The sequence below is a fragment of the Corvus moneduloides genome, chromosome 6 (assembly GCF_009650955.1).
Source record: "Corvus moneduloides isolate bCorMon1 chromosome 6, bCorMon1.pri, whole genome shotgun sequence".
In the NCBI taxonomy this organism is placed as follows: Eukaryota; Metazoa; Chordata; class Aves; order Passeriformes; family Corvidae; genus Corvus; species Corvus moneduloides.
This window is the reverse complement of record NC_045481.1, coordinates 9,770,389-9,793,479: the sequence shown is the minus strand read 5'-3', so window position 1 is coordinate 9,793,479 and position 23,091 is coordinate 9,770,389. Positions and strand designations below refer to the sequence as shown.

At 40.1% G+C, this 23,091-nt stretch overlaps 2 protein-coding genes across 9 annotated transcripts in view; one reads left to right on the top strand and one right to left on the bottom strand.

Moving 5' to 3' along the window:
* KLC1 (kinesin light chain 1) overlaps positions 1-10,184 on the top strand; it is a 47,853-nt gene extending 37,669 nt beyond the window's left edge. For 3 of the 5 annotated variants that reach the window (XM_032113234.1, XM_032113235.1, XM_032113232.1), the window contains exons 15-16: positions 4,278-4,344; positions 5,675-10,184. In XM_032113234.1, the coding sequence (XP_031969125.1) occupies positions 4,278-4,344; positions 5,675-5,740 (133 nt within the window). In that variant the 3' untranslated portion in view covers positions 5,741-10,184. The remainder of the gene's footprint in view (positions 1-4,277; positions 4,345-5,674) is intronic. The other 2 variants (XM_032113237.1, XM_032113236.1) reach the window with 1 other exon arrangement.
* A 1,279-nt stretch (positions 10,185-11,463) lies between these two features.
* On the bottom strand, positions 11,464-22,990 carry XRCC3 (X-ray repair cross complementing 3). 4 transcript variants are annotated; one of them, XM_032113244.1, is made up of 8 exons: positions 22,483-22,990; positions 21,554-21,651; positions 21,069-21,206; positions 19,944-20,156; positions 15,249-15,403; positions 14,187-14,399; positions 13,093-13,178; positions 11,464-12,034 (listed from the first exon to the last, which is right to left on the bottom strand). In XM_032113244.1, exons 2-8 carry the CDS (start codon positions 21,606-21,608, stop codon positions 11,731-11,733), a joined length of 1,164 nt encoding a protein of 387 aa, XP_031969135.1. In that variant the 5' UTR covers positions 21,609-21,651; positions 22,483-22,990; the 3' UTR covers positions 11,464-11,730. The 4 variants fall into 4 exon arrangements, with proteins under 4 accessions (XP_031969135.1, XP_031969136.1, XP_031969134.1 ...); XM_032113245.1 differs by having other exon boundaries at positions 21,554-21,641; XM_032113243.1 differs by having other exon boundaries at positions 21,554-21,666; positions 22,483-22,989.
* Positions 22,991-23,091: the final 101 nt, after the last annotated feature.

Here is a 23,091-nt window from a genome sequence, read left to right as displayed (position 1 = left end):
TTACCTACTTGAAGATACAACTATTGATAAATGTTAGTCATCTGCAAAACTGTCCTTTTCACACAGCAGTGGAGAATAATAAATGTTACTGATTTTTACAGTAAAAGCCTGAGTACAGTAAACCCACAACTAACATTCTTGATACAGCTTAGTATCTTGATATATTCTTGATATAGCTTTATATATTGTTGTGAGCATAAAGAGAATTACCAAATGAAGCCCCTCTTGGTTTCTGTTTTTGGAAAGCTCAGATGTCAGAGAGCAGAGGAGAATGTTGAAAAACTTAGACCTAGTTGTGCATCTTACTAACATTTTGGCTTCAGTGAAAAAATTTGGCTTCAGTGGTAAAAATTCACATTTAATGAGTCTGACTGCTCACTCTTCCCAATCTACCACGGTATTATGGATTTGAATGTATGTAATATTTCTCATAAATCCCTAAAATCATTGACCATTTATTGGCTGCTGCAGAGAAATGGAAGTGTTAAAGTGCACCTACTGTTTTTCATAGTGGCACTTCTGAGTGTTCCCTCTCATGATTGCAGTAATTTTTTCAGGGTTTTTTTCCCTTGCTGTGGAAAACTGGAACTCATTTAGTTGACAGGAAACCGTGTGACAGTGTGAACTTGTGCTCTGAAACAGTCATTTTGGAGAACTTGGGGTGACTTCTGATGGAGAAACTGAATCTGAGTAATGTAGTTGGTGATGATGATGATGGTATTACTTGAGAGAGTGACCTGGAGGCAGGGTCTCACTCTGTTTCTGGAAATGCTCTAGTGAAGTTTTTCTGACTGTTTTTATGGCTGTAAAACATTAAGTACAGCTGCAGTACATGTAGAATTAGCTTCCTCGCATATCTGTTTCAAATTCAGCCTGATCTGAATTTTAGAGTTGTTACTGAAAATTTCACTGCCAGACACTTGATGTTGAAGGCACTGAATAGAATTCAAGGTCAAAATTCCTTTGCATTTATTGGTCCATCATTAAGAACTACCTCTGAGGTAAGAGGTTGGGAAAAAAACATGGAAAGCATGGGATCAGAAGAAGGAAATGTGTAAATGTAAAATGCTTTAGGGAAAACAAACAAAGGCAAGCCGAAGTAGAATAAAAGGGAGATTTCCTTCTTTTTCTTCAGTATTAGCATTTTTATACATTGGTTTTCTGTGTCTATTCAATTCTGTCCAGAGTTCATACATCATAGTTCAGGTATATTGTTGTATGAATAGATGCATATATCCATAGCTAATTTTGAATTTTCTCCTCATTCTTGCAAGATGTGGAAAGGTTTTCAGTTTCACAAAGGAGGTTTATTTCTTATTTTCTGCAGTATTTATAACTAACTCTTTTTGCAGGTAAAGTAACCCCGTGTTTATAAGTGTAGAAAATTATGCTTACATATAACTGAAGATATTTGGCTTTGCAATGCCTGTGAGAACTCACCTGCCTTGTTACTGTCTGCACCTGAGTTGTGTTACCTGAAGTCATCTACCCACATTAACATGAGTAACACTGTGGGGTCTGTAGCACCAGATGAGGTTTCCTCAGATGAAGGCATAAATGTGAAACAAAATTGAAAGCAAAGCAATATCTTCCTTGCTCTCCCTTTCTGACAAAATGGTCTTGTTTTTAGATGTCACCATAGCTCTCAAGGAATAATTTATTCTTAAAGCTTGCAATAAGTGTATTGCATTGACAGGCTTTTATGTAGATAGGCACTTTCAGTGTATAGGACAATAAATACTATAATTTCTGTTCTTGTAATAGAGTTTTTAAATCCTAATTTATATTAGCTTGTTTTAATAACAAATACAGAGATTTCTGGTATTAAACACCAGCTTTGTAGGTCATAAAGCATAGCTGTACATATTGATATTTCAAGAAATCATTTTGATTTCATTTTCCAAAGAAACTCCAGTAAATGGAATTAATTTTTTTTTTCCGCTTCTGAGTGCGACAAAAGGGATATTCAGTGGTTACCATGCAGACCTTTCTTTGATAGCTGAATATTACAATACAGCACACATATAAATCTTCCTTGCTGTGAAGGCAGCCTCTTTAGGTAGAACATTTCTGAGCCTCCGTCCTTACTAGTGCATTCCCTGCCTGTGTCTCTAGGAAGACCTTACTTTGAACTTGATTTACACCTCTTGTTTATACTCTGCTTCTGTAAATAGGAATTGATGGTGCTGGTGTGAGCACTGAGTGAGAAATACTCGAATAGCAATACAGTCACATCACGGGATGAAGGAAGGACTTAGTGTTCATGTTGTTGCTTGATACAGAAGGTTGAAGAGATTAAAACGGAAAACTCATCAGGGAAATTGTTTCTTTACAATCTTGCAAAAGCCTTTTAGACAAACAAGTATCTTAAAACTCATCTTTGAAACATGCTATACCTGAAGCAAGTTATCAGTTCTTTATCATTTTTCAGAATTCAGTTCTGTAATAATTTAACTTTGATTAATTAGTGTTCTTTATTTTTTCACTTAAAAAATTTTGACCATACAGCAGAACAGTTAAGATTTCTAATCTAAAAGGGAAAAAACAATCTTTAATTATTGCTGTTACTTACACATCAGAAAAAAACCTGTATGTTCTTTGTCCAGTTGTGTTTGTAACACAGAGGGAACTAAAAGTGCATTTGCCAGACTAAAATTATTAAAAATGTTGATTTAAACAAACCCAAACAAATAAAAGACCAACCCACAAACAAAGTAGTATCTTAGGTATGAATAATTTTTTTTTAATTGGCACTTTAGCAAGAACCTAAAATGTGCGTGTGAATTTTTACTGGTGGAATTTCTGTTTCCCTGGAATGTTTTCCATAAACCTTTATGCTTTTTTGGAGAGTTTTCTGTAACATTTTGTTTGTTTTACAGATTAACTTCCTTTGACTTCCATATATAACCCTTGTTGTACCTGTTTCCTTGAATAAATGAGAGGTGTACACCATGCATGAGTCCTTGCTTTGTTGTTGCTAACACTCATGTCAAATATTTTCAATTGTGTGCTTCTGGCTTTCGAAACACCCAGATTTAGTGCTGGGGAGAACCAGCCAGCCTGTGTTGTGTGGCAGCTGTTGCCCTGTGTTTTGGTTCATTGTCCTGCTAAGCTTTTGCTTTACCAAAGCATTTAAAACTTGTGCTTTGACTGTTAGTGTTGCTTCAGTAGAAAGAAAAGCTGGTTAATATCTAACGTGATCTGTATGGATAAACCTTTCCATGTTACTGGGAGGCATTGGGAAGTTTGCATCAGCCAGTTGTCTCAAGCTGCAGGTTAGGGCTCATTCTCTTGTGACCAGTTCAACAAATATGTATTCAAAGCCCTCATTTAGTTCTGAAATAGTTAAAGAGCTCATGAAAAATCAGAGCAAATGCAGAATATTCTGAGGAATGGACAGACACTGGTGTAAAGGACATCAGACATTCCATGATAGAAGTGTTAGGGCTGATCCTGAATTTCATTACACACACTTGAAAATATTTTTTGTTAAATTTTGTATATATTTGAGAAATGGAGGTAAATTATTAATCCTCATTTCAAACAGCAGCAGATATTGCAGTTAATGCAGTGATATTTTGACTGTCAGTATCTCCTGGATAGGTGATTAATTTTTTCCCCTCTTCCATTGCTTTCCATACCATATTCCAGGGTGCTTGTTACTACTGCCTGGGGTGTTGTAAAGCCAAAAGCACAACCAAAGTTAACAGCAGCAACCATCTTGTTTCTTTTCACTTTGAAATATTTAAAATAAAACATTCTAAAATGCTTTTAAGAATTGATTGATAAGACTTATCTCAATGAGGCAGAAAGTACCAAACTAACTTTTTGTTGTAGCTTTTTCAAGGTAAATGCTGCCTGCACAACAAACTTGTGTTTCAGATGTTTTTTTCCTAAACTGTCTGCATGTTTTGATGCTTTTGTAAGAAGCCACACAAAATTGAAACTGATAATTGATTAATTAAAACTCAGTGTAAGTCACTGTATTAATTTGATGCGCTTTAAAAATTGAGATTTTGAGTTAAATCAGTTGCCTGAAATGTTTAAGCTCTAAGGAGCTTGTAATTTTGGGGGGTTTAAATGTAATTAGAACTGAGTACAAACATATTTGAACTTCTGTACTTGTTACATTAAAGGCTGTCCCTCAGATCAGTTTTGGGACATTGCTCCCCCTCCCTTCACTGTGCATTGCTCGTTGTTGTACTTGTGTTTTTAGAGCTGTAGTTTTCAGCCATTCTGATTGGTTTATCCTTGCATGTTCACTGTCCTGGTTGCAGCATGAAGCGTGCCAGTTCTCTGAATGTTCTTAACATGGGTGGCAAGGCTACTGAAGATCATTTTCAAGTAAGAAGCCCTACAATACTCTTACAAAAATAAATACTGTTTAGTAGGGTTTGGGATAAAAAGAGTGTGATAAATAATAAGCCAACTCAGTGATTGTAAGATCCTTCTTCACTAAGGTGTTTGAAGCGTGTGCTTAAGGCATCATTCTGTGACACTTTTGTGAATTATTATTAATTTTAAAAAGGGTTCAAGTTCAGCCAGTAAAGAGCATTGGCTTTTTTGATACCAGGCAGTCTCTGGCTTTGGACTTCTGTTGGATATAAAACTTACGGAATTGCATTCTTGTAAAAACAACTTAAAAATGCAAGAACTGTTAAAGCCCAGTTCATTGTTTTTTTTATTTCAGCCCCTTTATTGCAAAGAGCCCTATCATTGTAATTGCTGTACGTTCCAGGTTCCCTTAAACCCTTAAGTTGTTTCTGAGGTGGCACGGGAGCAGTCTCAAAAGTTTGTCTGATCTGTGTTGTGCTTCTGCTAATATAAAACCTTATTTCGCTTAACTGTTCATGGTGTGCCCAAGTGCTACTCCTCATTGCCTGTTTTTACCTAACAAATCACTGTTTAAATCGTCAAATGAGCGAGCAATGTTCTTCTAAACACTGCTGTGTGTTTTACTAACACAGTAACTGCTACTAATTTTAGGAAGATAAAATTGCTTCTCTACTAACAAAACTGTAGGTGAGGATCTTCACCACCATGTGTCCTAAAGTAGCAGGAAAGCCCCAACTGTGGCTCTCCTGTCCTCCCAGTAGTGTACAGGGATTGTAACTGTATGATCCCTAATGAATGTGCTGCAGAGTTCTCTGTGGTCGGAAGTGTAAGCAAAACTTTGCTCAGGGTGAGCTTCAGCCAAAACGAATGCAGGGTAAAGCACAATTCTCTGCAGCAACAGTGCCAGGGTTTCAAAGAGCCATGTCCAAGGTGCCCCTGACTGGATGGATCCTCCGTGTGCTTTTAATTGGTGTGACTTCCAGAAGAGGGGTTTTTTGTTGGTGTGTACAACGCAGTAGCAAAATTGGTTCTCACTTCTTGCGAACTTTTGTAGTTCCTCCATTATAGACACCCATGGCAATGCCCATAAATGGGCTCTTGCATTTCTGGGAAGGCTTGGGCTGGATTTTAAGAGTGTGTGTTCTTTACAGTATTGCTAGTTAAAAATTGGGGGGAAAGATGTTTCTTGGACTCCAGAAAGCATCCCCAGTCCAGCACGAATGGTTCTCAGTAGTTCATGTTTGTTCCCATTTGTTAAAACTAGTACTTTAGTTTGTTTGCTTGAACTATCTGGACATCTACTTAATTTCTTTGTTTGTTTTTTTTCCCCTTCACGCAGGAACGAAATAATTGTCTGACAGATTCGCGAGCTCTGAGTGTCAGTCATTCTGATCTGGCGCACTGAGATTTGGGACAGAAGCTAGCTAATATTCCTGTGTGAATAAAGAAGCACTGAGACCTTCAAAGCTTTGGTTCTTCATCCTTGTGTATAGGGACACCTAGTTTATAGATGATGTTGGTTTTTTCCCAATGGACTGCTGTTTTTACTTTTTAAATAGGGACAGTTTTAAACACAGCATTAGTGGGTGTTTTCTTCTAAGGGAAAACTATAGAAACATATTGCTCATTGCACTGCTCCTGTTCATGCTACTTACATAAATTTCTTTAATAGATCTGACTATTACAGCAGCCAAAAAAAAAAAAAAGTAAAAATGCAGACACATTCAAAGCATACCAAAATGCAACAGTGTTGGCAAATGCAAGCAAAATTAAATGTATGGCAGTAAATACATACAGTGCTGGAATGAGAAATGGATAAATTTATGTGCATTACTGTAGAAATTCCAGTTGAGCATTCAGTAGTGGTGGGGTTTGCCCTTGCACCACTGATCCTTGTAATGGTAGAAGCCTTGGCTGGCAAAACAGCACTTAGACACGACTGACTTAACCACTAGACTGAGCTATTAAATCTTACAGAAGTGATGGTTGGGGGTAAGTTACATTTAGATAGAATGAATAGCAACACCTGTGACCATAGCTTTTGATAATGTAAGTCTTAGGGCACAATAATCAATGGATATAGGATGGTTTGTGTACATCAGGAGAAATGGAAAAACCCTTTACTTTGTGTGATTGAAGAATACTCAAGTTTCGGACTGCAACTGTCCCAGAGCAGCTGCTGCTGCTCTCAGGGAAACATCGAGCCTCAGGTTGACTTTCTCGCTTGTCCACTGGAATTCACAATCCCATTCTCTCTTTGCTGAAAGTGCCCAATGTTTCCTTGTGCTGATCCCAAATCCTGCCTTTCTCCATACCAGCTGGTGACAGCAGAAGCAGGCACCTGCACGTCGGGATGTCACACTGCGGAGTGGCTGCTCTGCAAGGACCACTCCGTGCTAAGGGCCCTCGTGGAAGCGCTCAGTGGCCGTAAGTGGCAAGTGACCTGTGTGACCACATATCCATGTTAAATCCACTTAGTTAATATATATATGCTGTCTGTATACAGGACTGCTGCTGGAACTATGTATGTTTTAAGGATTTTATAGACATTAGGATTTCCTTTTGCTTTTCTGTAAAGCTTGTAATTTTGTTCATCTTTTGTAAAAATTCTTATTTGTGTGAAGTTGGATGAGAAAGTAAAACCAAGCAGTGTGTGTACAAATGTATTTGTGGTCATAGTTGCGAGTTGGAAAATGTCGAACAAAATTAACTTTGGGAAAAGCTGGAAAATTCATTCAAGGTCAGCACCAGCTGAAGGAGGTAAAATATAGGAACATATGCAAGTTTTAGTATTTGAACAGGCTGTGAAAAGTCATTAGAATTAGTACTTAATAGGAGTATTTGACTGGGTTTGCACCTGGTTTTAAGTTGGTTACAGTAACTGATGCAAAAAGTTGTCTGTGTAATGCACTTAACAATGTTTACCAGGAGGTACCATCTGAGCATCTCTGCAGAGGAAGCTGCGCATGGTGCACCTGCTTTAGAGACAGTGTAGGAATGGTGAGAGACAATGCTGCTAATAATTATGTAGAAGTTTTAGCACATAGTGCAATTCATTAATGAACTTGAGCAGGAACAGGTTGTTGCTCGGTTATCCTAACAATAGATACTCATATAATGTTGACTCTTGAGTTTTAATCTTTTTATTAAGAGCTTTTTATATTAAAAAAATATGTAATATATATACTTCTTTTTTTCCCCCCTAAAGTAAAATGTGTTGTATGCCCCCACTGGTGAATTGGGCTCTCTGCACAAAGGCAGACTGAGCTGGCTTTGCTAAAGGACCGCGTCAGGCTGCCAGGCCGGGGGTGCCCATGTCCAGCCCCTGCTCCGGCCAGGAGCTGCTCCCTGCAGATGCCCTGAGCAGTCCCTGTTCCGCACCAGTTGCTCCCGGTGCTGGAGACACCCACAAAAGTCTGGCTTCCAAAAAACCCCACAGAACTATTCAGACACAGAACTGGTTTGGTAATAAGGAATTACTTAAACTGAAAGATGTGATTCCCACATTCGTCTTTCAACTTTGAAGGAAAATTATTTTTTGCAACCTTTCAGAAAAGACCCCAACCCTGTGTAAATAGCAATAAATTATGTAACCATGCCAAATGACAGTGTACAGTAAGTTTCAAAGTGCAAGACTGTGGTATGTTGATGGTGATAGTTAGGGAACTTTATTGGTCAGGATCTTGCTGTGGGTGGCATTACTAATACTGTGCTTTTAAATGTTTTAATCCTTTATATAGTATTTTAAAGTGTGATGGAAGCTTAAGTTGTTGAGCTAATGCTTATTAAACAATTCTTATATTTAAGAGGTTAATTTTTTTTTCCTGAGAAGAAACAAAATTCAAGACTTCTTTAATCCATAAAACCCTGAGAATAGTAGCCAGGTCCTTACTGTTAGGAGCCAGTGAGCTGCTTGCAGTTTGAGAACTTGTAAAAAAAGAAAAACCAAATTAAAGTCAACATTCCCTGTGTTTGAATCATGAATGAGTTACTGTCAGGACATGGTTTGTATACATTTATATTTCAGACAGGCTTCTCAATTCACTTTATGCAAGATTTGCTTTCTGGGTTTCCCCTTGTAAGGTTCCAGTTGTAGCTAAGAGTCTGCATAAAGAATATATCCAAAATATCCAATTTTATCTTTCTGGGATGTTTTCAGCACCAAACTAAACAGCTCTGATGAAACAGAAAACTGGAAAAGACCTTCAGAATTGACAGATATCTTGTTAGGAAAACTGCAGCCTTGGTAGTGCAGGTTGTTTTTAATCTGGCTTTTTTGTCCTTGACTAAAATTTGAAGGGTGAACTTGAATAAAAACATAATGAGGACTCCACGTTAGGCCTCAGATTCTCCTGCAAACAGTGGTGAGTGGGTGTACAGCAGGATGTGGGATGAATTGTACATGGAAATGTTACTGATAGAAGGTGCCTGTTGCCCTTCTGTCTCTGGTTGTGTGCTCTATTGGCAATATTTGGTCTTGAGTTTAGATCTTACTAAATAGTCTTGTAAAATGTAGTTGTTTCATGATTTGCTCCTCTCCTAGAGGAGTAACTGACCTATTGCTGTGGTGTGTCTGCACTTACACAATGCAGAAAGTGTCAGTTACCTACAATTTGTACTTTTTCTTACAGTAAATGACACCCTCGTCCCCCAAGCATTCCTGAATCGTAGTAAATTAAAATGGTTTTGAGCTTGAGAAGTAATTGTACTTAAATTGTATCATTTGAATCCAGAGATCTTGGAAATGGTGTGGTTCTGTTGTAAATATCTATTAAAAGGGGTGTGCAGTGCTGCATTGACAGTGTGTTTACAGGAGTTGCTGAGTTGAAGTTCCTTTGGTTCTCGTTACGCAGGTCACGTGTTGTGTGTGAGGGCTGCTAAGAGAATGGCATTTTTGGTCATGTAAGTGTGTACTGAGAATAAATGTTAACAGATGTGATGCTGAGAAGTTTAGTTTCATTGTCATCGATTTACAGAAATACATGGGGGGGGGTGTAAATGTTTAGAATTGAGGAAAATCTCAAACATCTACACTGGATTATTTTTTCCCCTAAAACCATTTGCAGTTGTGCCAGTACATTGAATAGTTAAGGTCAGTAGTTAAAAAAAAAAAAAAAAGCCTGAATCAACAAAGCAAGAAGCCAAAGGGAGTGTGGGGGTCTGGTAGAGGTCAGAAGGCCCAAGCTGGGAGGGTGCTTATGCTCAGAGAAGTTGCAAACCTTCCTTAGTTACAGCTGCTTGAAAATGAGAAATATTTAGGGAACCACAGCTGGAAGTTCATCTAATGTTCCAGCTCCATCCAACAGGTTGAAGCTGCTCTTACATTGTGCTGGCACACACAATGGAGAGAAGAGACGAAAATGTGGGTATGGCATGGAACAAGCACAGTGAAGTGTTTTTAACACCAGATCTATCCTTGGGCTGCCTGTATTTACACTGTTGTCCCAGTTCAAGCATGGAAAGCTACTGAGTCTTTAGTTGTAATCTGAGTAGTAGGAGTATCTTACTCTAGTGGCAGTGGGTTACAGGATCATTCAGTCAGGTCAGTTCCATGCAACTGGAAATGGTATTTTCTGTTTTCTAGGACTTGGTTTAAAAAACAAACCCAAAACTCAACAGCAAAACCAGAAAATCATTTGTAATGTCAGTGTTTATTTGAGGAGAACACACAGCACACATCCCCCCCCCCCCCCCCAGCCCCTGAATCATGACTTCAATGTTTGATTAAAAGAAAAAAAAAACCCTTCCAAGATTGGCTTTCAGATGCTGCATTTGGTTTCCATGAGTTGTAGCTGCTCCTCACAGCTATGTCTGAAACCCCGTTGAGTTCACCCATCTTACTCATAAAACTGCAGAAAATAAACTTCCAGAAATGTTACCTGTAACAGTAGCAAAGCACTGTGATTTGAGAAAGAAATTAATGAAGTTGTTCAGCGTGTGTTACTACGTTTTGTTAATAGGTCAGTTGTATAAATGCTTTACTCAGTAGAAATTAATTTGGTTCTTTTCAAAGCAACGATCCCAGAATCCTATTTTGAGCTTTCTGCTGAAAAAGGCCTCTTCAAATCACAGATTTGTAGTTTAATTTGAAAATGTTTGAAGTTTCTCAAGTGTCATTTAACATTTCAAAGTGTAGAAAAATATTTAAGTAGTCTTGCAGGTTAAAGACTTAATACATTCTAGACTGTAAATCTTCTTTGTAAAAACTGGTTTAATTTTTTTCTTGTATAGAAAAAAAATCTCAGTTGTGAAACCCAAAGATCAATAAAACTGTATAAAGGGAAGGTTCTAAAATTGCATTTTTTAAAACTTAACCATGGTTCAACACTTTTGACACAAGGCTTCAAAAGACAGGTGCCGTGTTGGGTTCCTGTGAGGGTTTGCAGCCCCCAAAGCTGCACTTGGGTCAGATGGACATCCTGGGCTGCTGTCTGAGGATGGGACTGAGGGACAGGGCAGCAACTGGAGTGAGTGTTGGCTGTGAGCCTAGTGGGGCTCAGCTGGATTTGAGATTTTAAGGTTTGTGTGTGCTGATGAGCCAGGAGACAAACTAATGTACTCTGACACAGCTGGAGAGAGAAATAACCAACAAACCAGCAGGGGCAAAGACAGAACACTTGAGCAGGTAAAATGTTACTTCTATGTGTTGGTAAAAGCGTTTTTCAACAGGTAAACTGGAACTTTGATTACAGACCCATCTGTGACTTTTAACACCTATTTAGGGCTGTTCCTGCAAGCAGTCAAGTTGCAAAAAAGTGATCAAAATATTACAGACTGAGCCTGGAGATGTTTCACACTGTTCTGAACATGGGGCACAGTGAGGCAAACTCCTGGGATTGGAGCCCAGGATTGGATGAGGCTCTTCTGTAAATGAATATCCAGGTAGGGGTTGATGACTCCCATTCGTCAGCTACATCTCTCCATGGCTGCTTTTTTCCCCAATTAGCACAATAGGATGAACATTATCTTGGCTGCTTTTCCAGCTCAGATACACAGGCCAGGAACAGAAGAGAAGAACTGGAGTGTTACCATTCGGCATTAGGGAGGAGGGATGGAAGGTCAGGGTTTGAAGAAGGAGGTGGCCCTGCCTCTGAGCTGGGGCACTTACTTAGAGTACACAAAGGCTTCTAAGCTTCTTGTTTGGATTTAATTAAAAAACACTGTGCAGTCATTTCCAAATACAGGGAATTAAGACATTTTAGGGAAATTTATTTTTGTTTAAACACAACTTGTGCTATTTGCACAAGGTCCCTTACGACATCTGAAGGGGTTGCAGAAGGCATGGAGAGCAACTCATCCTTTCTGCTTGTTTAGTCTCCTTCCTTCAGCTTCAAGCTGTGCCTCTTCTCCTCTGGAACCTCCCAAGGCAGTCACACAGGGTCTCTTTTCCTTGAGTCATACTCTGTTGTCCCTTGAGAAATCTTCTGCCAAGTTCTGATACAATTGTGGAGCAAGATGCTTTATTAATGCAAGAGAGTTATTTATTCCTTTTACACCTTCCAGCTGTACTGTATAGTAGCAAAAGGATGGAGGGAGATGAGGAGCAAAAACTACACTTAAAGTCCTCATGCTTCCAGTGCAGTGTGATGCTACTCCAGATGAGTGTCCAGGCAGGGAGACCCGGCTGACCATCAGTCTCATCAGCAGCTGATTGGACCAGGTTATTCCAAGTGCTGGAGTGACTCTGTTACCCACTGCCCTATAAAGAAAGTATTACGCATTTCTGCATGCCTGGATTTCATATGAAATACCTTCTGTTGTAACAAAATGGCACTAGAAGACATAATTTACCATTTCTCTAACATGTATTGAAAACTACAGGTCTTTGAAGACAGAGGTGACAGGATTTACTCACAAAACTTGGGTTCTCCCTGTGGCGAGGAAACAGCTGGAGGAGAAGTGCTTCTATACAGAGTAAGTGTCATTCTTTCAACTACAGCCATGGGGAATACCTACTTCCATCTGGACAGGCCCCTCTTGCAACAGGAAAACCACAAGAGAAAAATGGTTGAACTTTTAATATTTGAAGTGTGTAACTGCTGGCCTTGGATTCCATTTGCAGGTATATTTAGAAGTGTTGGGTAAAAAGAACACTGTATGTGTGACTTTCAACCCAATGTTTAAACAATTTTTTTTTCCTGGAAAAAGTGCAATTTCTCCAGTAAAAGAACTACAAGATAACCAGGCAAAAAATAATAATTGAACCTTATCCTTGTTCTGTGTCAGTTTCAGAATCTGAAGGACGCAGTGAACTTCTCACAAACTCCCATTTACGTAGCACCCAGCTTATGTAGTAAATCAAGGTTATAGTTAGGATTCAAACAACAAATACATATATTTGAATCCTGTTAATATATTGGTGTCAAAACATACTTTTTTGGGTTTTTTCTTAGCTCATTAACAAAGCCACCTGCTAAGGTTTGGTTGCTGTATTTTTTAAGCAGACAGAAGGTGCACTCAGTTATATCAGAGAAAAGATTAGATGGAAAAATACTCTTGTGTAAGCAGGTACTCAAGCCATTAACTCCAGGGAAATTTCCCTGCTAATTTGTGATTAGGAATTACGATGTAAGTGTATATGACAGTTTCTTCCCCTTCACAGCACGAGTTAGTGCTGATCTCCAGCAAATCCAGCACTGCTGGGTAAATGCCCCACTGCTTCTCACATGATCTCGTAGCTTACACTGGAGTGAGAAAGGACAGAGTGGTTCAGTGCTGCTGTGTTTGACACTGTCACACTGTGTGTGGATGACTCACCTGCAACTGCACTGAGCAGCTTCCAACTCACTCACTGCATCCGTCACCTGAAGCACAAAAACAAGGTTTGCAGCTGACCTGGGGTTCTGTGTTTGTATTTAGCAAACAGGGGGGGCAGGGAAAGCAACCAAGGCAAGAAAATCCAAGTTATCAGATCATATATTAAGCCAAGTTAGAAAACACTTATTCTTTCAAGGCAAACTAAAATGGAGTTGCGAATTACAAGCTGATGTTTACAGTGTTAGAACTATTCAGCAAGCTACAGCTTACATTAATTAAACTACTTCTAGATGCTTAATTTGTTAAGAAAAAAAAGAAAACAAATAAAACCCCCACAACCACAAAACTGTTTCAGTGCTGTATCTGGAGATAAAAAGTACAAAAGCCCAGATCTCCCAAAGGTGCCCTGTTCTCAACGACTTCATTACCTTTGAAGTTTCCCAGTGGCCTGCCTGCACATTGACTTAGCCCTTCCCAAGGCCACATTTGGGAGTGTGAATGCCTCAACTCTGGCACTTATATGCTCCTTCAATTTGTGAGTGGACTAAGAGCAGTGTCTTGCCTTGTTTCCTCAAAAGAACACTCTTTTTGACCAGTATCACTGGCTCTGTTTTGGTCCAGCTCAAGTCAGTACATGTGCTTTAGTGCCTCAGCAATCTCAGCAGTTACACAAAAATGCTGAGCTCCACAGAAATGCAGCAAAGTCCCTGGTGCTTCACGGTCTCCTGGAACTGTGCCTGCAGAGTTCCCAGAGCATTCCTGCTGGCAATGGCATTTGAAGCCAGTGATAAGAAAGAACTCTTATTTTGGTTTGATGCTTTGGGCAGTTGCTATACATACCTATTTTTGTTAGCTTTAGTGGACAATTTTGAGAACATTAACAAACTATAAAATTTTAAATAATAAATTTTGAGTAGTTAACATTTACTAAAGTACATCAGTTTAAGGAAGCTTCAATTTCCATCAGTCATTAATAGTCAGCTGACAGTGGTAAACAGACCACCATGAAATCTGCATTTACACAGATTGCACCATCACCCTCCAGCCATTCATTAAACAGTCCCTAGAGAATAAGGAGCAATTTGATATCATACCTGATTAATGCACATGATGGGAGTCCTGAACCTAGTGCTCAAGCTGTGAAGCTGTGCCCCAAAGGTCTGCAAATACCGAGCCTTCAGTGCAGACTCGGAAGGGCCGAACTCGCAGCGGAACAGGGCGGCCAGGGAGTCGATGACCACGAGCCGCACCATGCCCCGAGCCAGCAGCAGGGACAGCTTCCTCGTGATGCACTGCTGGAAGGTGTCCTGCCACACACACACACAGTGACACAGGGCAAAGAGCCCTGCTGGGACATCAGCAGAGCGAACTACAGCAATCACCACTGCAACACGAGCTCAAGGAGTTTCCAGTCGTGAAGGCAGCTCGTGGATCTCTAAGTCTCGCCAGTAACCACGTCTGGTGGTTTTATTGTGGAGAAAACTGAAGAGACCAAACTGCAACCTGCATTTACCTGCAGCTCTGACCTTACTGATACTTCAAAATCTCAAGGGTGTAGTACTTCTAAACTGTTCCTGTTTTTGTAGAGTGATAGAATGTTAAGGGGTTGGAATGGACCTCAAAAATCATCCAGTCCCAACCCCCCTGCCATGGGCAGGGACACCTCCCACCAGACCACGTGGCTCAGAGCCACATCCAGCCTGGCCTTGAACAACGCCAGGGATGGGGCAGCCACAGCTTCTCTGAGCAACCTGTTCCAGTATCTCAGCACAGTCCCAGTAAAGAATTTCTAATATCTAATCTAAATTTCCCTCTTTCAGTTTGTACCCTTGCCCTGTCTACAGTTCCGGACAGAGAGTCCCTTTCCAGCTTCCCTGTAGCCTCTTCAGACACTGGAAGGCTCCTATGAGGTCCCCACACAACCTTTTCTTCTCCAGGCTGAGCAGCCCCAACTTTCTCAGCCTGCCTGGGGAAGGAGTGGTTCTCACTGAAATGCTCAGGACACAAGACTATCATTAAGTATTCCAAACAAGTGTTGCTGTTTGCTGTGTTGCTGTGTTGCTCTTCCACTAATGACCCCTTAACAGTAAAATACTGCCTCAAATCCATATTGATCAAGAGTCTTAGAAACATTCTTACTTTGTGCTGCTACTTACCAGGTCTGCTGCCCGCTCAACAAAAATACTGTTTCCAAATCTGATCTTCTGTATGACTTCAGCTGGAACATCTGCACGCAACTTATGCTGTTGATCTATGAGCTGCTGCAAGCGTTTGCTTGGGAACACATCTTCTGTACAAATGTAGACAGCTCCTGCAGCCAAGGAAACCACTGTGGTTACAACAGGGTTCTTACACACACAGTTTTCTTAACAGCACACAAACTGCATCAAAAGCTACACATATGGGCCTGGAAATTGATGTTGGTTTGGTTTTTTTTTTTTTGCAACCACATTGAATCAATGATGAACAAAAACTCCACTCCTGTGACTTTCCTGCAGTTGCCTGGTCCCTTTTTCAGCACCAGCTGGGAAAACTGGATTTTGTACTCTCCACTGGGTGACACTCACTGTGCACAGCTGTGGAACACCCAACAACCTGCCCTTGGGGATCAGAAGTATCCCAGTTTATCCAACCCACAAATACAGTGACCCTGCACTGAAATCCAAAACACAGCACAATGAAATATATTAGCTATGCCAGCCAAAACCAGTGCTAGTATTTGATTCATGTCACTCAGTGTTTTCAAGCTTCTTGGTTTTAAATTTACATATGGAAGGATACTGATCACCACAATTTCTACACCAGTTTTAAGAGGATCACTCATCCAACCTCATTCCAACTAACTCTTCCTGAAAATGGTAATTAGATAAAAAACATTATATTTCAATCATATTACTGTGAGTGATGTCTGTAGATTTTCACTGTGGTTCCTGGTTAACAAGTTCCTACAGAGAAAATTACCCATAAGCATCAAAGATGTTGGGAAAAAAAAGCACAAATACAAGCAATATTTTCTTTATTAAAAAAGTGTTACTGTTATTGCACAACTGACCAGAATTAACAGCTAAGACATACAGGGCTGCATCTAAGGATTGAGCCCACTCACAAAGTGGCTGAGGCTGCTAACACAGCTTGGCAGATGTTGTGTTTGGCAATACGAGACTCCCTGAACATTTCCACCCCATTGATCCATCCCAGAATTAGCTCTCCAGGGAATCCCATTTCTAGCTACAACTTCCAAATCCTCTACACACTCCACTGAAAAAAATATGAAACTATATCCAAGTGGAAATGGAAATATCGCAGAACTAGATCAAGTAAAAATTAATGGTTATTATATTAATAAAAATATTTTGCTTGATGGACACCTGTATAAGACAGGGTATTGAATCCTGAAAATCTTCCATATGAGACAAAGAGGGGTCTAAGCCCAATGTATTTTAGGACTGAAATTGCATCTTCATTTTAGCTCTCCCCAACACACTGTAAATTCACCTGTGAACACCCTTCATACCTATCAGGTAATGCAAAAAACCGTACCTGTGCCCACTAATTAAAACAATGGTCTTTGACAGGTGAAAATTAAAGACTTTCCCCAATTATTAACAGATTGGAAAAATACATCATCATTCATAGGAGGTACTGAAATGTTTCTAGAATTTCTATTTCCATTGTACCCTAATAACAGGTACAAATTATACTCTGGCTCCTTTTCACTTTCCTTGGCCTTGGCAGCCAATAGCATTTAACACTAGAATTTGGTGTCCATTCTTAATTCCCCAACTGCATTATGTATATACTGCTGTAAGAGGGATCTGAGTGAGGGCTGTTTGCAGTTTTCATTTGACACAGAAAAAGGACTACAATAAAGCGCTAGTGATCAGAGCAGTCATGATCTGACCATGAATACTGAACTACAACATACAAGAAACCACAAATTTGAACCACAGATGTTTTCTATTCTTATCCCACATTCTTCCTAGAATGAGTGGATAGAATTGTGAATTTTAAACTATGGGCATAAATGCTGTCTCTGGTAATTGCAATTACTTAAGTCATACACAATACTTGTAGACATAAATGAGCACATAAAGAAATTTCCATCAGCAAAGGAAGAAAATAAAAAAAAAAAAAAAAGAAAAGAGAAAATGACTCCACAGGTTTCCAAATCCATTAAGTTTACAATGACATCAGCAACTTGTGGAATACTATCTGAACCTGTATGAAGCTCAGGCAAGGAAAACACAGTAAACTATTAATTAAATTGCTTAATTGTTTAAGGTTTTAAAAATAGCTAATTACCAAACAGGTAATTAGGTGAACCTTAATTTTCTTGACTATTTCCCTAGGTTCATTTCTCCTAATTGGACTAATTTTCATATCACTTTCCAACTCAACAGTGACAGCTGAGTATCAGACAGGCAGGTGAGCATCTTTACTAAGGGCAGTCCTATCAAACATTCAGTTTCATGATTTCTCAAATGCCAGTAAGTCAAGAAAAACTTCTAAGCACAAATTTGACATGAGGTATACCCAGCACAAACACTCACTGAAACAAGGCAGTCACACAGTACAACAGTTACACCACAAAACCGAAAATCATAATGGTGCAAATTCAAACCCAAGTAAACAAACAGAAAATAAAGTCAACCCACTAAGATACGCTGCTCCCTTAAGCCCACATGGTTTCTGAATTTCCTGCTAAAAAAAGCTGTGCTAACTTGTGTTGAGACAACAGTTCCTAAAGTAAAACACTCTGGCCTTCTCAGCTACCATTCTTATTCAAGCTGACTGCCTTTTGCACATGTTGCTTTAATGCTAATAGCGAGGGATTTCTTGACCATGAATTTTGGGCTCCCAGAGAAATCATCTGCTTTCTAAAAACCAGACCTGCCTTAAGCAGGACATCCCTTGTCTTCTCCTTGGCTTACTTAAAAAGGATGGAATGTCTGCTACTTCATATTTCATAGTCACTGGGGTTCTTTCAGAAGCAGATTTGCATTTCTAGATAGATCAATGCTCCATGGATTAAATAATTGTATTTTGATCCAGAGTTATTGCAACATTCAAGATGCTGAAAACAGTCACAGGTCCAAAAAAAAAAAAAAAAAATCAGCATTTCCTCAAATCTGTCTTTCAGGCCAATAAATGTGTTATGCTGGTTGTTGACAAAAAAATACCACCAAAAAATCAACCAAACAAGAATAAAACCCACTAAAACCCCTCAACCTCAAAAAGGACAAATTTTGATTCCTATGATCATAATCTGTCATGCACCAAACCAGTTTGTTACCAAGAATCAGTAGCAAACATTGTTTCCTAACTTAGAATTCTAATATGGATATTAATTTGTCACATTATATTCATGTATTGCTTATGAATATGGGCATATAAAATAAATTCAGCCAACACACAACTGAACACAACTGACATCCCTAGAACAGCAGAAAGATATCCTGGAGGCAAAGGAGGTCTTTGATTAATTTCAGGATTGCTTTGCTGCCAACCTCCTTGCACTGACAGTTACAAACAAGACTAGCACTAAATTTAATGAAGTAAATGTTTAAAGAAATGTATTTCAACATCACCACTTATGAGAAGGGAAGTTTCTAAGCAGTAAAAAAATACAATGCACCATAATTTTATATCAGTAGCAAAGTCTTAGCAGTGAGATTAATCTTCCACTGGTAGTCCCAGAGTTCTGTGAGAGTTTCTGAGCATTGCTGTTCTCCTCAAGTTTCCTAAAGGATAAAACTCCTCACAGTTAACCTAAGCTTTAATTGCTGTATTTCTTATCAGAGGCTCAACATGAGAGTGCCATTAGGGTGCTGGGCACCTTCTTCTGTACCTTGTTCTGGTTTGTTCCTTGATTTCAACATAAACAGGGAGAAGTGCTGGAGGATGGATAAAAATGTATTTGCATTCAAACTACGTGCAGCAGTTAGCAGCAACACACAATAGAATAGAAAATAATGTAATTGCTTCTGCTCTGATTAATGACATAATGTAAGCCACAGGCTACTCACACAGCCCTTTAAGCAAGATCTTAATTTGTGCAGTCCACGATTTTTCCACATGGGTGGATATAGGTCAAGAAATTAGTACATTTCCCCACAACGAACCACTGAGCTTCCAGATAAAGTCAGTGCTGTGTGGAAGGAACAGCAAGCTCACAGGCAAAACACACCTAAGGCAGACTTCCAGAATTCAGAAGTGACACAGGTTTCCTCCCTTTCTACAGCAGCATAGAATAGTCAAAAAAAAAAAAAAATATTAGGAGTTAGATTAATGTGATAGAAGGGTAAAAAAAGAATACTCCAAGCAAAGAATAAACCTGTATACTTTGGCAAACCCTGGAAAATCACAGGATAAAAAAAACCCAATGTCACCTTTCTTCAATTACATTTCCATCAATTTTACTCTGTAAATCAATACAATTATTGTTATCAAAACAAATAATCTTTGAAATTTGAAATCCCCAGGTAGGGAATATATACCATATACCCAAGATGTTCGTGGAAAGTTATCTGGGGAGCTGTTTTGCTGAGGTGGTTACCTGAGGAGTCAATGAGCTCTTATGACAGCAACACTTTTCTTACATTGTTTGAGTGTGCTTAACCCAGAGTGGCAAGCAGACAAACAACAGCCAACAGGAATTCTGAATTAAGTTATGCTGTGCTGCAGGACGTGCACAGCAAGCTTTTGTCTCTGTAAAGACACATTTCTCAGTAACTGGCTTCCAACTGAAGTTAGACAGGCACTGAACATGTGCACCTGCTTTAAGGATGTTCCTAAAGACAGTACACTCCCCCAAATGGGAAATGAATCCACAGTTACAGTTCAGCACTTACCGGACTCTAATCCACCGTACTTGTAAGGATACTGCACACACAGGCACAGCTGTAAACTGATCTGAGTCTTCCCAGCAGAACTTTCCCCAGAAAGCTCTGTGATTCCCACCAAAGGAATGCCACCTCTTAATAAGTTGTCTAGCACTGAACATCCCAGGCTCAGCTTCTGGTGTTGGGAGGTGAGATGATCTTTATCTTGGTAGAGCTGAAGTGCTGCAGGGTTTGGGAGTGTTTTTTAATGATTAAAAAGGAAAAGAAAAAAGAAAAAAGAAAAAAATAGTTTCATTTATTATTTTTCTAACACACAATGATACAAAATAGATGCTGTATACAAGGTTTATACAAGGATGCTTGCTTTGTTGATGGAAAAATTCCCTGATTCAGCCTGATCTTCCCCACCTCCCTCTCCCCACAAGACCTACTGCTGAATGTCTGTTCAAAGATTGACAATTTACACTGATTTCTTTCCTCCTCTCAAACTTTTTTCGTTTCTCTGCCTCTAAGGTGTCCCTGTGGAAAGTTAACTCTGAGAAAACTTTGACAGCAAGGTTCAAGCACAGCAATTATGGAAATGGAAAGCTATAGCTGAGTATAAAACAGCATAGCAGGCATCTGGTCAAAGCCTGAAGACACACGCAATCACAAGAAAATAGATTTTAAGTACAGAGTTGTCATTAAGAATTTGTACAGGAGGAGCTGTTAGGTGCTGCTTGGTTTGGAATGAGGCGTTTATGACAAATCCATTTATAAGGCTTTTAATATATGACACAAAATTTTCAACTAGTCTTAGTACAAAAGGAAAATAGAGAGAGAGGAAGAAAGCGTGAAAGAAAAAGGAAATATTTTGTTCCTGAAATTAAGTTCTTCAGACTGGAGAATCATTTTGTCCCGTTTCAAGTAGGCTTGATCCTGAAAAATGACACCCATCCCCTTCCGTTTACCCCCAGGTGTCAGGGAAGCTGTCCTCAGTATAGTTAAATAATACACTGCAGTGTAATAAAAACACTTGCATTTTCATTTTAAACCCATGTTACCGTGTCATTGAGGAGCCAGAACTGTATTTTCTCCCAGTGACAGTAATTTTGAGTTTTAGATAGAAGACTTTTTATGCCCTCACTGCATTACCTGTGAGCATGCTGTTCTCCCTCAGCGTGCGAGAGACTGTTTTCAGCAGGCACTGGATGTCTGCACTGGAGAGCTTCATCAGTCTCTGCAAGTCTGCTCCAGAGAGGTTTAAAATCTCTTTTACTGATTTTATATCAGCTGGAATAAGAAGAATTTTTAAAAATACTTTTAGCTGGATTACAGTCTTACACAGAAAAGTTTTCCCAATTTCTAACTCTCATTTACTTGAGGTTTATCTATGCTGCATTCTTGTAAGGTGGGAAGGCAACATTCACCTTGAATGTACCAACACAAGCTATAAAATTGGAAAATGGTTATTGAAGCATGGGCAAAACCCAACACTTCTAATTACTCAAAAATCTTCTTTATGAAATATTTAATTGCAGTTCTAAAATGTTAGTGTCCATCTGCATGCTTATACCCACAAACACATAATTTCACTGTGGTGACAGATCTGTTAGTGAGACACTGGCAAATTAAGTTACCTTTTTTCAGGGCAGCAATTGTTTTAGGGTTCAAATCAAACTGGTCCCAATCCATCTCCTAACACAGCACAGCAACAAGCAGCACATCCTGTAATTATCTGTGATTAAAGTGGCTTTTATGACAGACACAGGCAAGAAGAAAATAGGCATAAATCAGTGTCAAAAGTTTCCAGGACTTTTTTTTTTTCTATTTTTAACAATATATTTATCAGTTATCTTAGAGAAGTAATAATTATTCTGGGATTATATTATTATTACTATTATCGTTGTTGTTGTTTTCACTACTAGTAGTAATATTTTATATATTGATATTATTTTATTATGGGAAGAGTGTGGCCAGCAGGATGAGGGAGGGGACCCTCCCCCTCTAGTAGGGAAGAACTACAGGTAATTTTAATGGGCTGTAACTCTGCATAGTGCTTTTGCTCTGGACTGCAGCTCACAAGCTGGACAGTCATTTCTAACCTGTCAGTCTTCACACGAGGCTTTCATTTTCAAACAGAAAAAAATCTCACATACGAGCAATTTGGGATGACCCAGAATTACTCACGCATTGGACAGTCAAATATACAATTACTAGCTAAAAGCAAATTTAGTATTAAATCGTTACGATCTGTTTGATTATTGTAGCAACATTAAACAGCTCTTTTAACGCTTTGGTCCAAAACACAATAGTTCAGTACTATGGCTGCCTAGAAGAGTATTGTGAGGTTCTTAGCATTAGTCTGACAAACTTCATGAAGGATTGCTGCAGAGACCCAGGAGTTACACGAGATTACATGACTTTAGGAACAATCCTTTTTCCAACATGGGGACGAGAGCTTGTCATGGGTGCTAAAGAAAGGGTACATCTAAGAGAGGCAACAGTTACTTTTGAGCAACACCCACTTAAAGCAACATTCTGAAAAAGTTTAGAAGCCGAAACTTACTGAAATCAATCATGATTACGACGACCCTTGACTGAAGGGCTCCAAACCATTGCGCACCCTCCGCTCACAGGAAGCCGCTCCACTGATGAGGCACAGGGGAGAGCGAAACACCGGGAGAGGGTCACGGGGCAGCCAGGGGTGTCCCACGGACTCGGCACCGGCCGGGGGGAGCGAGGCGCGGACGGACACACGGACGGGCAGAGCGCAGGGCCGCCACAGTGCCCTCACACCGTCACGAATCCCCCGCCGCCACCGCAGCCAATCAGCGGGCAGCTAGCCCGCCGCAAGCCAATCAAAACTCCCCTGAGCGACTACCCCGGCGGTACAGCCAATGGCAGGGCGGCGTTCGCCGCGCGGGCGGGGCGCCGCTCACTCCCCTCCCGGGGGCTGCCCGCGGGCGGCGGGGCCGAGTTGGGTTCGAGTGCCGGATGGGCGCCGCGGCAGCCGCCGTGGGCCCTCTGCGGAGCCGCCCCTCGGGGCAGCGGGGGCTGAGCCCGCCCGCGGCTCGGTTGTGGCGCTTCCCGGAGCTCGGGGACGCGGCTGTGGCGCCTGCGCCCTTCGTTTCCGGGTTGCGGGGCACGAAGGAGGGCGGGAATAACACGCCAAGGG

Coding starts and splice junctions, on each gene's coding strand:
- XRCC3 (XM_032113244.1), bottom strand. CDS start 21,608: ATGGATTGGGACCAGTTTGATTTGAACCCTAAAACAATTGCTGCCCTG. Junction 15,404..19,943: donor GTACGGTGGATTAGAGTCCG/GTAAGTGCTGAA, acceptor CCTTGGCTGCAG/GAGCTGTCTACATTTGTACA. Junction 12,035..13,092: donor GCTGCTCAGTGCAGTTGCAG/GTGAGTCATCCA, acceptor CTTTCTTTATAG/GGCAGTGGGTAACAGAGTCA.